This window comes from Paramormyrops kingsleyae, chromosome 1 (assembly GCF_048594095.1).
Source record: "Paramormyrops kingsleyae isolate MSU_618 chromosome 1, PKINGS_0.4, whole genome shotgun sequence".
Classification (NCBI taxonomy): domain Eukaryota; kingdom Metazoa; phylum Chordata; class Actinopteri; order Osteoglossiformes; family Mormyridae; genus Paramormyrops; species Paramormyrops kingsleyae.
Window position 1 is genome coordinate 34,975,480 of NC_132797.1, and position 15,650 is coordinate 34,991,129.

General features: G+C 41.9%; 1 protein-coding gene across 2 annotated transcripts in view; it reads left to right on the forward strand.

The window, feature by feature from the left end:
* Positions 1–12,433, forward strand: part of LOC111840719 (thrombospondin-type laminin G domain and EAR repeat-containing protein) — a 31,275-nt gene extending 18,842 nt beyond the window's left edge. For both annotated transcript variants that reach the window (XM_023805853.1, XM_023805852.1), the window contains 11 exons: positions 2,965–3,185; positions 3,276–3,502; positions 3,787–3,877; positions 3,969–4,125; positions 4,582–4,713; positions 5,087–5,319; positions 7,439–7,628; positions 8,813–9,045; positions 10,667–10,845; positions 10,923–11,024; positions 11,234–12,433. In XM_023805853.1, coding sequence (XP_023661621.1) covers positions 2,965–3,185; positions 3,276–3,502; positions 3,787–3,877; positions 3,969–4,125; positions 4,582–4,713; positions 5,087–5,319; positions 7,439–7,628; positions 8,813–9,045; positions 10,667–10,845; positions 10,923–11,024; positions 11,234–11,387 — 1,919 coding nt within the window. In that variant the 3' untranslated portion in view covers positions 11,388–12,433. The remainder of the gene's footprint in view (positions 1–2,964; positions 3,186–3,275; positions 3,503–3,786; positions 3,878–3,968; positions 4,126–4,581; positions 4,714–5,086; positions 5,320–7,438; positions 7,629–8,812; positions 9,046–10,666; positions 10,846–10,922; positions 11,025–11,233) is intronic.
* The last annotated feature ends 3,217 nt before the right edge of the window (positions 12,434–15,650 follow it).

A 15,650-nucleotide genomic window follows, 5' to 3' on the forward strand; every position in this document is an offset into this window, starting at 1 on the left:
CTGCCTTGCGCAGTTCATGTCACCTGTCAGCAAACAGGTACTAGAAAGTTTCCCGAGGATCACAAATCCCAGCATGTAGCAAGAACCTCTGTTAGATCTCCAGCATAACTGCTGGGCATTTACAAAGACATACAGGACACACAATTTTTTTTATGTGCCAAGTAACAGAAAGGCTTGTCACTTCCATGGGGTTAGTTGAATTGTTGAGTTGCTTCGAAAAGATCTGTCCTTTTGCACAGCGCTCTCTTTTTGAGAACAGCAAATGTCTCAGATATCACAGAAATCTCACTGTTTGAAGGTAAGGAGAAACATCCTGCTTGTAGAGTTTAATTGATGGTTTAATTTTTTATTTGTTACCATAAGAAATTTATGAGAATTTAAGGGGCTTAAAAGAACCCTGTTTCAGTCACTCTGAGCTACACTGATTTATCCAGATTAGCCAGAGATTTCTCTTCTGGCAGTGAATAGACACTTACAGTAGGAAGCCCAGCCTTTGGGCCGGTGAGAGGCGTGCTGTCCCTGACTGGCTGACTGACATCCACACCTTGGGTCTGCCCCAAAGCCTTGCTTTTTTCCCTGCCCCATTCGCCACCACATTTCTAGGGTGTAAACCCCACCCCCCTCTTCTTCCCCCTAGAGGGCCATTATTCAACTACTCCTTGCCAGTAGGGAAAACTGAGCTCTGTACCCTGTGGTTTATGTGTAAAATTTTCCCCAGGAGTCGACAATAAATGAATATAAAGTGGTAATACAGTATTCCCCAAAGTATTCCCTATTGATATTGTTTTGACTACTTTAAAAAAAATATTTGGTAACACAATTCCACTTTACAATAAGGCTACCTATATAAAGGGTTTATGGATGGTTTATAATCTGGTTGTTAATTAGGTTGTAACACTTAGTAAATTACTAATAGATCATTTTAAACAGGTTATAACAGAGTTTTTTTTTAATTAATTAGTTACTACCATTTACTAGTGGCAAAGGGAGCCTTATTGTAAAGTTGTATGAGTAACACTTTATTTGATGGGGCACAAATACTTAGTAATAACTCAGTTACTACTGAAGTACAAATTATGAACAAATGTTTGTTCATAATTTGAGATTACTTGAGATTAGATACGACACAATTCATTAATGATGAACAAACATGAGATCAGTACTTCACTTGTGTTATTCATTACTTGTTCCTTCAGTAGTTCCTTCAGTAGTTTACATAAAGGTTTACAGAATTAACAGATGTGGTAGAAAATATAGTAATTGTTTGAGATAAAACACGCATCAAAATTCATTAAAGATGAATTAACATGAGGTCCCTATGTAACTAAGACTTAGTTTGTGGTTAATTAATACAAAGGTAATTGTACAATACTATATTATTTGTGCCCCGTCAAGTAAAGTGTTACCATATATTTTACAATTCATTCCATGCTCTTCTTCAGGGAAAAAGACATTGTGATTTTGACCTGAACAAACTGTAATACATTTTGGAAGTGGTTTTCCAAACTATAACAATATGGATGTGCGCTTCAACAAGAATATCACGTTTTTCATAATAAGTCCATTTGCTATGTTGACCTTTCATATCTGGCTTTGAAATGTGATCCATTAAGTGTCCCCCCCCCACCATGACTACCCTCAGTGACACGCTGCCGTAAAACAAAACAAAAAGTCGACTTTTAAAGCTGAGACACTTGAGTGGTTCTTTGCGGTTCCTCAGTAATGTGCAGTGGGTGTTTCTGAAACTGTTACACAAGCTCTGCTTTGAACATGCCCTCTCGCCGTATGACAGAAGTACCACTTGAAGCATCACAGCACCAAACAAAACTCAAAACAATCGTGGTCATGTTGACTGAGGAATACATGTTTGTGTGACTGTGAGTTACATGAAGGCTACATTCTCACAAAATGACAGTAAGTTGTGACATTTACAGTGATGACATTTAAATGATGTACTACATAATAAGTACTGCTAGTAGTGAGAAGAAATAGACGGCACTATTGCTTATTGGATTCCATCCAATTAAATCAAAAACAGCACCAGGCTCATAGCCAGAAATAAATTTCCCATCCTGTTCCTCCTCAAACAACAATTATTTTCTTATCTGTTTCTGACTGCTGCCACTGTCATGAATTTCAGTATGTACCTTTATTTACTTATTTGACGTGTATTAAAAGCCAAAGGTAAATAACACTAAAGGATTTACTTAAAATAAATCTGGCTATCCTTGATTCAGCTTGATTGTAAAAGGGTAACACGCTACTTTAAATGGATCGATGGGTAAATGGATAGATGGATGGATGAACGGATGAATAGAAATGGACCCTGAAGCATTGAAATGTGCCTTCCTGTGAGTCCTATCAAACGAATCTGATGGAGATGTATGGGTCTACTGCTGTGCCACGTCTGTGGAAAGTGATTATCTCCTCAGATCCTCTTTGTTCCTTCCACTTTGCGTAGTAGTACATTTACATTTTCAGATTAGATAAAGTATTCCCATCAGGATAATTATTAGCAGTTGACTAAAATAGACACAGCAGATAGACTCTTACCTTCCTCTCTTGAAAAGTTTAATAGTGCGTCAATCTTCTGTGACAGATGTCAGATTTCTTTGTTAAATCGACTAGTACCAAATCAGCCATCTGCCATCCTCACACATTTGTCTTCTCTACATATTTCAGACCCTGAAATAACAAAATTCTTTGGTTAGTTTCTATAAATAACGAAACTGTTTGATCTGTTTGATCTTCCACTGTAGCACTAATGATTACAACATCAGTCGACACTATAAACACATTACTGAGATTGGTTGATTTGTGCGAGATGCTGCTCTGAGACTATACAGTGTGTATTGCACAATGCAATGCTAACCCTGGATACTAATAAGGTTTGGTTGTCCATTGTGGTTACCTAACCCTACCATAATGATTCTGTATGTGACAGACTTTCCTTGGATGTTGCAGATCTGGTTCCACTTGACCTTCTGAGCAGGGCGCTTCCAGGCCATGGCCAAGCTTTCCCTGGAGTGCACATGGTTCAACACAAGGGGGCTCGAGGCCTCCAGCTGTCTGGGACCAAGGGAGACATCAGCTTCCCTGCCTCACAACTCTTCGTCAACTGTGACTTCTTCCCAGAGGAGTTTTCTATTGTGGTCACACTCAAGGTGTCACACTTGGCTAACAAGGTAAGACAGGGGGGAGGCATCATCTTCTGTTTTTGACCACACTTCCGGTGGTATTGTACATTCAGCGTTGCTATTTGTCCTTGCTTCCAGAAGAACGAGTATATCTTTACTCTGGTGGAGGACAACTCAGCTCAGCTGCTTTTGGGCCTACGGTTTTCTCAGGAGAAGCTCCATCTGCTTTTCCTGGGTCCCACGGGCAAGGAGTATGTTACCCTCAGGGCCGTGAAGCTGGTGGACAACCACTGGCACACGCTGGTGCTGGCCGTGACTGGACATCACTTCACCCTGAGCCTGGACTGCGGCATGCCACTGGAGATGTGAGTTCCAGCAGGGCGACGTTCTGAGAGGCTCAAGCCCCTTCGAACAGGACCAGCTACCTCCATCCGCAGATCACCTACATTTGCTAGTTCCAAACTAGGTTTTAGGTTCCAGATTAGATCGATGCAGGTGCTGGTAATCTTTTCTATGTCTCATCATTGTCATTGAATTTGAAATAATTATCAAATATATTATTCAATGGAAATGTTGTATTGGTAATATACCATGCCAAAGAAAACAAAAAGTGATTTAAGTAAGATGGTGATGCTTTTCTCAAATGCAGTGTCCATGAAAGGCCATTTCCTGTGGCTCTCAACATTAAAGGATCCAGGTTTTACATTGGCAGTCGAAGGCGATGGAAAGGCTTCTTCTCAGTAAGACATTTGTGTGCGTTCTAGTGGATGTTTCAGCTAGAGTTCCGCTGGTAGTCTCTGACCAGGCACATTATGATGTTCTGATCCATAGGGGTTGCTGCGACAGCTGGTCCTGTTGCCTGGAACTGATGCTACCTCACGGGTCTGTCCCTCATTAGAGCCCAGTCTTGCTGTCCTTTCCATCCCTCGAGTCTTATTGGACCTACCCATCAAACCCCATGGAAATGAAGTTTTGTCGTACCCATATGGTAAGACAATGGCATCAACAACCAGACATGATTTTAATCATCTGTAGGTCATTGGATGTTGTATTTGAGGTGTAAACTGTAAGGTGTGGTGGTATGAGAAAGACTGAAATTCTACACTAACTCAATGACAGTGATTAATGGCTTTGTTTTCCTTGCTGCTACCTTACACCGGAGAATAACTGGTTGTGGAAATTAGGATGTTTTGCACACTGTGAGCATGTGCTAAGAGATACAGTGCCACATTTAAGATGTGTGTTTTCATCTTATCTTTGAGTTAGACCTGTTCCACACAGAGCCAGGTCAGATTTAAAATGTTAGCAGAAATTACATAGTTGTTTTTTCCAGGCTTACAATCAAGCTGAATAGTTAATTTTGAGCAGTTCCTAAATATCTGTTATAGATTGTGAGACACGAAATGGGAACCCCATGCATTGCCTTGTTGCCCCCCTCCCATAGAGGCCGAGGTGCGGGTGACAATGGGCACTGAGCCAGCCTGTTCCAAGCAGGAGCAGGGCCAGCTGTGGTTTGACACACTAAGGAAGGGGCTTCTGTTGTGTGACGGCCAGGCCTGGACTTCCCTGATCGGGGGTGAGTGTCTCCAGATCTCCACCTTCACCCTACTGCATAACCATGTCTTTAGCATCTTAAAAGCAGAGCTAATATCAAAACTGCGCTTGAAACATTGAGATTATTAGTTTCAGATTTAACACCTAGTGAGAACCCTTCATTACTGCATGAGAAACGATTGTCTATGTTAAGCGCCAATGTCAATGTGCTACACAATTAACCATTAGAAGGCAATCAGCATGCTTAACAGTTATAGCAGGAGCACGCCTGACTAATTGATCATACTTTAGTCAAATACAGATTGAAACAAGTTGAATAATTTGGTAGTTGGTTTATGGGGAGCCACATAAGAATAGCATGTTCCTTACTGGCAGCAAAACTTTTCTATATGCAGAAAAACAGAGGCTGGACTATGTGGAGGATTACCAAGACCTGCACACCAACTCGGAGACTTTCGATGTGGAGGTGTTCCAGATCCCGTCCGTAGGGCTTTTCGCAGCAATGGCCAATCGGGAAGCCAGGCATGGTTCCGTGATATACAAGTGGGATGGGGGGAGATTTGAGCCCTACCAGAACATCAGCACCACCGAAGCTTTGGCCTGGAAATACTTTACTGTTGACAAGAAGGTGAGGAAGTAGTACATCAAGGATAGCAGGATTAATGCTTGTGGGCGGTGAGGTTGTATCTGTAATTATGGTGAATTTTATTGTGTCTCTTTTAAACTGGTTCATGTTCCATTGCATGAATTAGAAGGCAGAGTTGCTGTCCCTCTGTGGCAGTGTTTCTTAACCCAGTCCTCGGGGATACCGAGACAGTCCATGTTTTTGAGGGAGCAAAAATGTGGATTGTCTGGCAGGGAGCTGGGCAGGAGCAAAAACGTGGACCGCCTGGGGGTCCCCAGTTACCGGGCTAAGAAACAATGCTCTACAATAACGTCTTTGGAGATTTGTTTTGGTGGTGACAAGGAAATAGCACTGGTAGATGAATTCATTGACACAAAACGCCACCATTCTAGAAAGCTTTCCTCATTACATCACTGTCTTGCTGTGCCGATTAATATGTGATCATGTGATCAGCTTCAGCATTGTTCTTTACCAGTGCAGTGTAGTGTTGTCCAAGGCGATGACAACATCTCACCAGCATCCACTGCTGCAGCTGCTGTGTGCAGTGACAGCTCGGCCTTTGATGTGGGGTGCTGGGGTGGGGTGCTGGCATCTGATACCGCGCATTGAAGATGCCGTAAATCATATGCAGAAATGAATTTGTCTTTATTTTTCATTTATGATTTATGATCCGTGCGTCATGTCTTTGCTTTGTGCAACTAATTAAAATTACAGAATAGAAGCATGAATGGGAGAATGTTCAGGTCCTTTTAAGAGTGTGCAGTGGTATAATTATATTAGCGCTTTTTCATTTACCACGTCTGCTTCATTTAAGATAAAGTGGTACCCTAGTCTTATAACAGGGGAGAAAATGGATACTTATCAATCTTCAGCTGTTTCAGCAATTAAAGGCTCTCCACATGTTAACCACTGTCCATCATATTAGACATAACATTATCATAAGTGGTAAGACTGAAGCTAACCTGTACTTCATCTACTAGAAGACATATTAAAAATCCCATATAGTGTATCTGCAAAATCTTTAAGATTTATTGCCATTCTGCAAAACACAAAGTAATGAGAATGAAATTGCAGTTTCTCTGGATGCCTGATATAAGATCGAGGTAGAGGGTTCGACCACAAATAATAAGAAAAATAAATAAAAAGGAAAACACAATGTACAAATGTATAAAGTGAAGAAAACAAACAGTTAAATGTACATTCAAAGGCGTAGGAGAGAGTTTGATATTGGGGGGTCACAGCTTAATGATTTAAGTGTAATAGTCTGCGTTTGGGGGGGGGGGCTGTTTAATATTACACTGTACTACACTCCCACCTGTGTTACACTATACTACATTCAAACCCATGTTACACTGAACTACACTCCCACCTGTGTCACACTGTACTACATTAAAACCCATGTTACACTGAACTACACTCCCACCTGTGTCACACTGTACTACATTCAAACCCATGTTACACTGAACTACACTCCCACCTGTGTCACACTGTACTACATTCAAACCCATGTTACACTGAACTACACTCCCACCTGTGTCACACTGTACTACATTTAAACCCGTGTTACACTGAACTACACTCCCACCTGTGTCACACTGTACTACATTTAAACCCGTGTTACACTGAACTACACTCCCACCTGTGTCACACTGTACTACATTTAAACCCGTGTTACACTGAACTACACTCCCACCTGTGTCACACTGTACTACATTTAAACCCGTGTTACACTGTACTACACTCCTACCCATCCCCCTGGTTCCTAATCCCCAGTAGTACACAATATAGGATCCAAGAGTATCGGGGCAGCAGCAAGCAGACAAATAATGCAATAGACAGTACATTATTAATTAGTATTGTATGTGTGCAAAATTGCAATAGTATGTACACAGGTACTGAAAGTATCAATAGTACAGTGAGGTCTTATGTTATATGGCACAGAACTGTTCAAGAAGAGTCAGAGTTCAACAGCCTGACAGCACAAGGATACCTGGCCTGGATGCCACATGATCTTTTTCCTGACGGAAGAGGATGTCTGTCACATTCTATGAGAAACACACATTTTAAGGTAGTTAAGTTAAGCTAACTTGGTCACTATCGTTCACCCTCTGTCTTGTCCTAGATGTTCCTGGCAGTGGCTGATTCCAGGGGACATGGTGAGGGGGGGCAGGAGCTGTCTGCAATCTACAAGTGGAGCCCCCGCAAGCTGAGGTTCCTGCACTACCAGACACTGGAAACCCACTGTGCCCGTGACTGGGAGGCCTTCCAGATCCAAGGCGAGGCCTTCCTGGCTGTGGCCAATCACAGAGCAGGTACAGGAACACATGTTTATCCAGTTTATTCCAGTTAGGGCTAGCTACAGGGCTTGGTATTCAGACACATGTCTTTTAGCTGCATATAAATAATGTCAATGTCAACCTAGTCAGGTCTTCAGCCAGCGTTCACATAACCACGACTGGCCTGGTCCCTGCACAATGGCCCCTTAGTGGAGCACTGGGGAGCCCGTTCCAAAGAGGGCCAGTGTGGGTGCAGGTTTTTGGGATGACCTCTGCATCAGCCAATAACAGTGGGTCCGAGGCACTGCACTTCTTCATCATTGGCTGATTGAGGAGTCATCCCAAAAACCTGCACCTACACCAGCCACTGGATCACATGGATCAGGTTCCCCACCCTTGCTTAGTGTGAAGGCACACCAACGTCTGTACCACCTTAGTACAGTATCTCAACTTACACATAAAAAGTGCTTACTAATTCATTCTCAGAGTCTCACACTACCTGCCACTTTATAAATGTGTATATGACAAATAAAACTTTGATATTTTGAAAAGAAGGAAACTAAAACTGGCAGTTACATGTTTAGCACCATTTACAGGGAGAGCCTCAAGAGCCTGGCAGAATTATGTATGAGAGACTTTCTGGAAAAAAACATTTAAACGTAGTAATGTGTTTTTGAGATGTGCCGTTAATTTTAGTTTGTGATGATAGATTTGTACACAGGGCGCTTTCCTTTGATTTTCCACTCTGTTTATCTCTTTGCATCAATGCGTGTGTCTTCCTTCTTTACCTGTGAAGCTGCGGGACGTTGTGCAGGATCAAAGCTTAGCTAAATATAAAGGAGGACTTTTTATGAGGTCTAATGAGTCCCAGCACCACTGTACATACACCTGCAACAGCTGGAACGTAGCCAACAGGGGCCTGGCCTACCCAGGCAGAAGGCTGAGAAGAGAGAGCAAAGATCTGGCAAAGCCTCCCAATCAGGCTGATGCACATAAACTAGTGTTTCTCAACCATGTCCTTGAGGACCCCCAGCCGGTCCATGGTTTTGCTCCCTACCACCTCCCAGTCAGACAGTCCACTTTTTTGCTCCCAGCTGGGAGGGAGCATAAACACGGACTGTCCGGGGATTCCTGAGGACTGGGTTGAGAAACACTGATGTAGATATTTCAAGTAAGCATGTTGTTGATCATTTATTGCGATATTCCTTTTTACCTGGCAGGAGACAACAACCATAATATTGACAGCGTCATCTACAAGTGGAACCCTGGCACCAAGGCCTTTGAAGTCAATCAAACCATACAGACCTCCGGGGCCTATGACTGGGAGTTTTTCACTGTGGGACCGTACTACTTCCTGGTGGTGGCTAATACCTTCAATGGGGTTACCACACATATTGACTCCACCATCTACATCTGGTTGGGTGGCAGGTTTCAACGCTTCCAGGACATAAAAGTGAGTCTTACTGATGACTGTTTGGTTACCATTTTTAACTTTAAACAACTTGCAAATCCATAAAACTGAAAAGTACTACAGTGTCAGCTGTCCAACAGTGCCTAAACCCCCCCCCCCTAAATTACACACAGTGAACTGTGCTGATACATTCATTTGTAGCTTTAGAGTCTGAATGCTGAGATGTTATACAGCGTGCGCCTATAATTGCACCTGTTTCCCAGAGTGATTCAACAAGCTATAAAATGGTTGGAAACTAAACAAAAGGTTAGCAGCAATATTTTGAAATAGAGTTATAGAATGCTATAAAAAAATAAGTACCCAAAACATCCATCCTGCCACAGAAATTGCCACAGGGTGAGGAAGACTAGACACCTCAGATCAATTTGACAAATGTCAGGTGTGACATCAGGTGTGCAGGATTTCCCTGCCTGCAAAACGGGGAAGGGAAATTTAATAAGCATACACTACAGTGCATGAGGCGGTGATGATCCTGAGCCGTCGTGCCCAGACCTGACTAGGAGCTAGAAGCAGGGCGTTCTGGATGCAGACATTTTTAATTCAGTCATTGGTTTGACCTCTTTACTGGTGATAATCATTCTTCAAAGTCTAGGTCTCTCTGCAATGTGCCTCCAGGAACATTTTATGTGGTTTCAAATTATGAAGCACAGATACTCAGTCTTACAATGATGACATTTAGCAGCTACTTAATTGTACAAAAATGCAGGCTCTCATCAATTATCACCTGTCAATTGTAAAATCCATTTTAAACATTTACGTGCAGCAGTTATAAAGTGTTGCTATTGCGGATACCATTGTAGCCCTAACGCGATCTTGCTCCTGCGGAGGTGCACATTTAATGGGCGACGGGCCTGCTCAGGTGTTTTCCTGGATGGCTCTCACTTTAATCTACCCCATGAAGGCCTCACTTAACGCCCATTGCAGGAAAGGGCAGGTGCTCAGGAGAGGAAGACCTTCCAGCACTTGGCTACCTTCCAAAGACAGATCAACCATGAGCTTGAATCAGGGAATCCAAAAATAGCAGGTTGAGTGAATATGAGTCGGCTGGTGGGATTGTGAAAACCATAATTAATAATGCAAGTTTCATTGCTTTTCCTGTGTACGTATCACTTTCCACTAGGCAACCCACCAGCCACAGCAGCCATCAAGGTACTTCTGCTGGAAGGGGAATTCCATGGCTATCTTTCAGTTTTTAAATTAAAAAGACAAGTTCTCTGCCTTTTTCATATGCAGATTGGTGTGAGTCACATGAATTGCAGACACATGTACACTTAATTATTCTTATTCATTAAGAAGGAAGTCACTCTCACATATTCCCTGTAATTTCGATTCTACCTCAAAATGTGTGATGGCTTGCATAACATTTACACCTGCGAAACTGCTCTGAAAAGCAACAATATGGAAAACAGCAGAGCTAGTTTTTTTAATGTTTGATTTAATGGAAGTCTCATTCTTCCCGGTGTTGACATTTATGAACCACGATGAGCTGCCTCTGGGCCTGGTCCGTGGCTCAGCCTCTCTCAGCCTGCCACCGGCAGGGAGACACATTCACACGGCCAACTCCGACCTGCCTGTCTCTCTGCCTCGCTGTTACTCTGTGCAGACCTTTGGGGCAACAGACTGGGAGATGTTCCGGATCGGAAGCAGGGTCTTCCTGGCCGTAGCCAACAGCCAGAGGCTGTATGAGAGAGGCCCAGGTGTATATGCCATCAACTCCACTATCTATGAGCTTGACATGATGACAAAGACTTTCCTAAAGTTTCAAGACATCATCACCTACAGGTGAGAGAGTCGCAGGAACTTCAAGATAAGCATGTTAGGCAGGAAATTTCCCTCTGACTGCTTTTGTTTCTTACCAGCGCGCTTGACTGGGAATTCTTTACACTGGGAGATGAGAAGTTTCTTGTGGTGGCCAATTCCTATGATGGAACGTCTTACTCCTTGAACAGTGTAATATACAGGTAATGATGAAGGTTCGAAGTGAGTCGTGGTAACTGGTGTGCTGCTAGGCCTGCTTCTTCATAGATGATCTGCTGACCATCGAGAGTGCAGGCATTGTCCTGTAGGTCAGTAATAGGTAATATAAGGTAAGGGGTGAGTAATCACTGGCTGATCCATCAGAATGCCTTAGTGCTCCTATACCAGGACTTCAACCTTTACTCCTCCCCAGATGGCAGGGCTATGAGGGCTTTGTCCCCATCCACCACCTCCCAACCATCGGGTGCAGAGACTGGGAGTACTTCACCTCCGCCGAGGGCATCTACCTCATCTACTCCAGCGCCCGGGAACCCCTTTCCAAGGTCTTTAAGCTGAAAACATACTGAAAAGGAGGCTGCTTGACCACCTCCTGCAGTCGCTGTGCTATACAGTGACGTGGAATCCCTGAAACTGAGCACAGAAGGAGAGCAAGCGCGGGAGGGAATGGCGTGGAAACGGCCACGGCAGCACCAAAGCCACCAGACACCAGATAATGTCCGTTTGCACCCATGACTGAAACAAATGTCAGCAACGCCTTACTGGCTAATCATGGGATGGAAATAGCTATTAATATAATAATAAAATAAGCTGAAAATGTATCCTTTTCTGAAACTGAAAATGAATGCTGTGGCCATTCTGAGTCTCTTCCTTTGTATCGGTGATAAAAAATGTTTTTAAACATTACTGACAAAAAAGATGAGCATCTCAGCATTAGCCAAGCTTTACATTTTGATAACTTATTGGTACTAATAGAAAATATACTGTCTATAATAATAATAATTTAATATTTTTATTTTAAAAAACATTGGAATAACCATCTGCACTGCTTTAAAATGTCAATACTGGCAGCTATCAAATGTGAGGCATCTAGTGAGAATATTAGTTGGCAAGATAATAAAGGTTCAGTTTGTAAACCTGTCACAGTTAGTTATTTTAGTAATGAAACTAAGTCATGCATCAGCACAGAATGTGCTCCATATAGCAGAATAGATAGCATATGTACAGTACACATAGCTGTCAGTGGGAAAAGCTACTGTTATGCTCAACTAAACTGCATTCAACAAGACACTGACTAAAGAAATCATGTGTAAAATAAACAAAATTGGGAATGAGAATATAGGGGCAATGAGGGGCATTCTGGGAAGAGAACACACTTACTGGTTCTTCTCAGTTATGTGATCGTTCATCGTAATTTATGTGGGTTTTATGTTTTCCTAAATATCTTGGGCCTTTTTACTATCATTTGTTTGTAAGTTAAGGAATGCTGATACATCCTTGCAATAAATACTATTTTATTAATATTCTTTATGAAACCAGTTTGTAATATCATTTTCCTGCATCAGCTTCAGATTCACTTCTTGCTGCCTTTGTGAGAAAATCCCAATTAAATGAGATAAGCTACACACTCAATTGTCTGACTCTTTCTATTATGTGCTAGTGCTTAAGGGGGTGTGATACCCTTAGTGGGGGTGTGCAGCACTGATCCTAAGATACATGCTGGGGAATGGGTCCTACATATTCAAAAGGTAAGCGCCGAACTGATTACTGTTCCTCTGCCTCAGTATTGGCTTAGCGCTTTCTGTTGGTCATCGAGATGAAGTGAATATTCCAGAGAAGGAGATAGGCTAGAGTGAACCTGGTGCATTGATTGGAAGTCCAGGGAATTTCAACTAAAGAAAAAATTCTTTGGTATGGCTGTCTTGGTTATCCTAACTGAATGGCTATTTAAGCATTTCCTTTCTGTTATCAAAAGCTGATATGCCTATCCAAGATCAATCATATGTTTGGCATAATCATGTTTTGTCGTATTTCCTTTTGCAGTAAACATTTGAATTTGAGAAAAAAAAATTCTTACAGAGAATTGTAATCACAATTCTAAGCAAAAAAAAAATCGTCATTCTAAATTGTAGAGAATAGTTCAAATAAACCTTTCTGTGGGTAGACATGTCTGACCTTTTGACTGGTACAGTATTTCTGTCTTTACGGGACAAATATGAGTGATTGAAGTCGCTCTAACACAGAATCAACATGAGTTATGTTAAATGAAGGGAAACTGAGCCCTACAGATTCCTGCACTTTTCCTCCTCAGTTACATTCCTCTGTGCCTTGCTTCTAACAGCATTCACCTGTGACACATTTCTTTACTGATGACTACTTAACTTCCCCAGGTTAGTTTTCTGCTTTGTATTCAGTTGACCTTTGTTGATGAGCCACTTCAGGACGTGGCTTATGTAATATTTTTGTAGTCCAAAATAACCCTGTATTAGTTAGCTCCTGCTTGAAGACTCTTATGCACTTACAGTAGGTCTTCCTGATTTTGGTCTACCAGTCAGGATAATCAACTCTGCCACACAACAGGCCTGTATCATGAAGCAGAATTTCTTGCTTCTCCAGATAACTTGTCAGATTTAAGGTAGCCTGGACCAAATGTAAACGGATGACGATAAAGTCCATTTAAACCAGGGTACCTTAAATTCAACAAGTTATCTGGCTAAGCAAGAAATCCAGGGGGGTAATTCCATGAAAGTAGCTTAAAAAAGGCAGACTTTCCCGAAAAAGTCAGACTCAACCTACCTCCATCTTTAAACTTATCCTCACGTCGTTCCACGAACGCAGTTCAGTTTTAATTAATCAAGGTTTATTCAAGACAGACTTGCACAGTATCACTTAGTGCGTACACCTGCGATATTTAAGAACAAATAAATGGATGAACGATAGATCGGCCAAATGAGTCGGAAAGCCTGTAAAACGAGAGCGGTGTTTCTTTCCGCTGCAGAATAAACGCTGCTGATGGAGCTGTATGAAAAATACAAAGATGTAATCGTTAAAAAGGCAATACTGTGACCATAAACACAGCCAGGGAGTTGGCTTGGCAATGAATTACAGACAGACTAAATGCATAAATTACGGAATGTTACAAACGATTAGTTCAGTGGCATGGTGGTACAGTGGTTTATGTTGTCGCCTTATAATGCGAGAGTTGTTGGTTTAATCCCCATAGCCAACGGCGAACCTTCTGGGTTGATTTTACCTGTCATTATTACTGTATAATATTATGTGATCTCCGTAAAATACTTTAAATCACATCCGTGTGAAATGTTCTGCACAAATAACCGTATGTTGTCTTTGCTATTTTAGTAGTAAACTTTCAAAGTAGACAGTGACTAAAAATATAAAGATATCTTCCTGTTCATATTATTTTAACGGATTTTTTTTCAATTACAGTCATTGCATTTCATGTTTCACCTTTGCAATATGCGTACGCTTTTATTTTACAGTAAAATACCGTTATAACGGACTCCAAGGGACCTGGCAAAACAGTCCGTTATATCCAGAGTTGCTGTATGTCCAGAACACAACTACAGGACACCATTTACTCATGCCACACCTCAGCAGACACACTTGTGGTATAGATTATTATATTGTACATGTAGTAATCCAACTTTACCTGACCAGATGCGTTACTATTAATAATCCCGACTACGTACGTATTTGCGCTGGATATCACCGGCACGCCACACACCCTGTAGACGGAACTGCATGTCCGTTATAGCCGAACAGAAGTACAGCTAAAAGCGGCCCTGGGGACCAAATTGTTTGTCCATTATAAGCAAAATTCCGTTATATGCGAGTCCGCTATATCCGATGCTTTTTCTGCATGTTCTTAAAGGCGCACGACCGGGACCAGCGGACCTAGTCCGTTATAGACGATATTCCGTTATAATTAAGCGAGTCCACTATAACGGGATTTTACCGTAATTATTTTGGAATTAATTGGAATGCTAAGACGTGATTTTATAGGCTTTATTATATTGATTATGTAGCAATCTCAGCTCTGTTCTCCATATTATGGAAGTATCACGCAGAGCTTTACTTCAGAAAAGATGGTTTTTATTCTCTGCTTTCTCGTCTTGCTTTTACTCACAGCCAGGGGCGCCGTAAGGGGTAGGAAAGCTAGGACGATTCCAAGGGCCCCTGACTGACAGGGGCCCTAAAAAATTATGAAAATAACTGGATTGGTTTGGACTGGGGGGCCTAATATGATATGCTTTCATGGGGCCCAAAATCTCTAGCAACGCCCCTGCTCACAGCACTGACTACATGCAGGGTTCCATTTTTTATATACGTATACAAGACTCATTCTCCCGCTAACTCAAACAAAATCATGTCATTTTGGTACACCTTACAGATTAACAAAAAAATTCAATCAGATAATGTAAAATATAATGTCAGATGAGGACATATAATTCAACAGATTACATGACATGAATAGTAAGATCGCGGAATTTCGTCGGACGCAACGATCTTTTGGGAATCTGTTCCCACACGAGTGGGAACTAAGCGAGACAGTTAGCCTGGTCTGGCCTGGTAATTCAGCGGGGATTCATTTAAGACACGTTAATGGAACGGAACTCTCACTTAAATAAGACAGACTTATCGAAATAAGCCAGACTTTCCCTTAATCCTGCTTCATGGAATACCCCCCAGCACTGTGTTAAACCCCCAGATGTTTGGTATGCCACAGGATGTCAGCTATGTGATTCTGAAGGAATATCAGGCTTTGAATCCTACAGATACTTATTGTTATATTGAACCTAGGTCTTACGGGG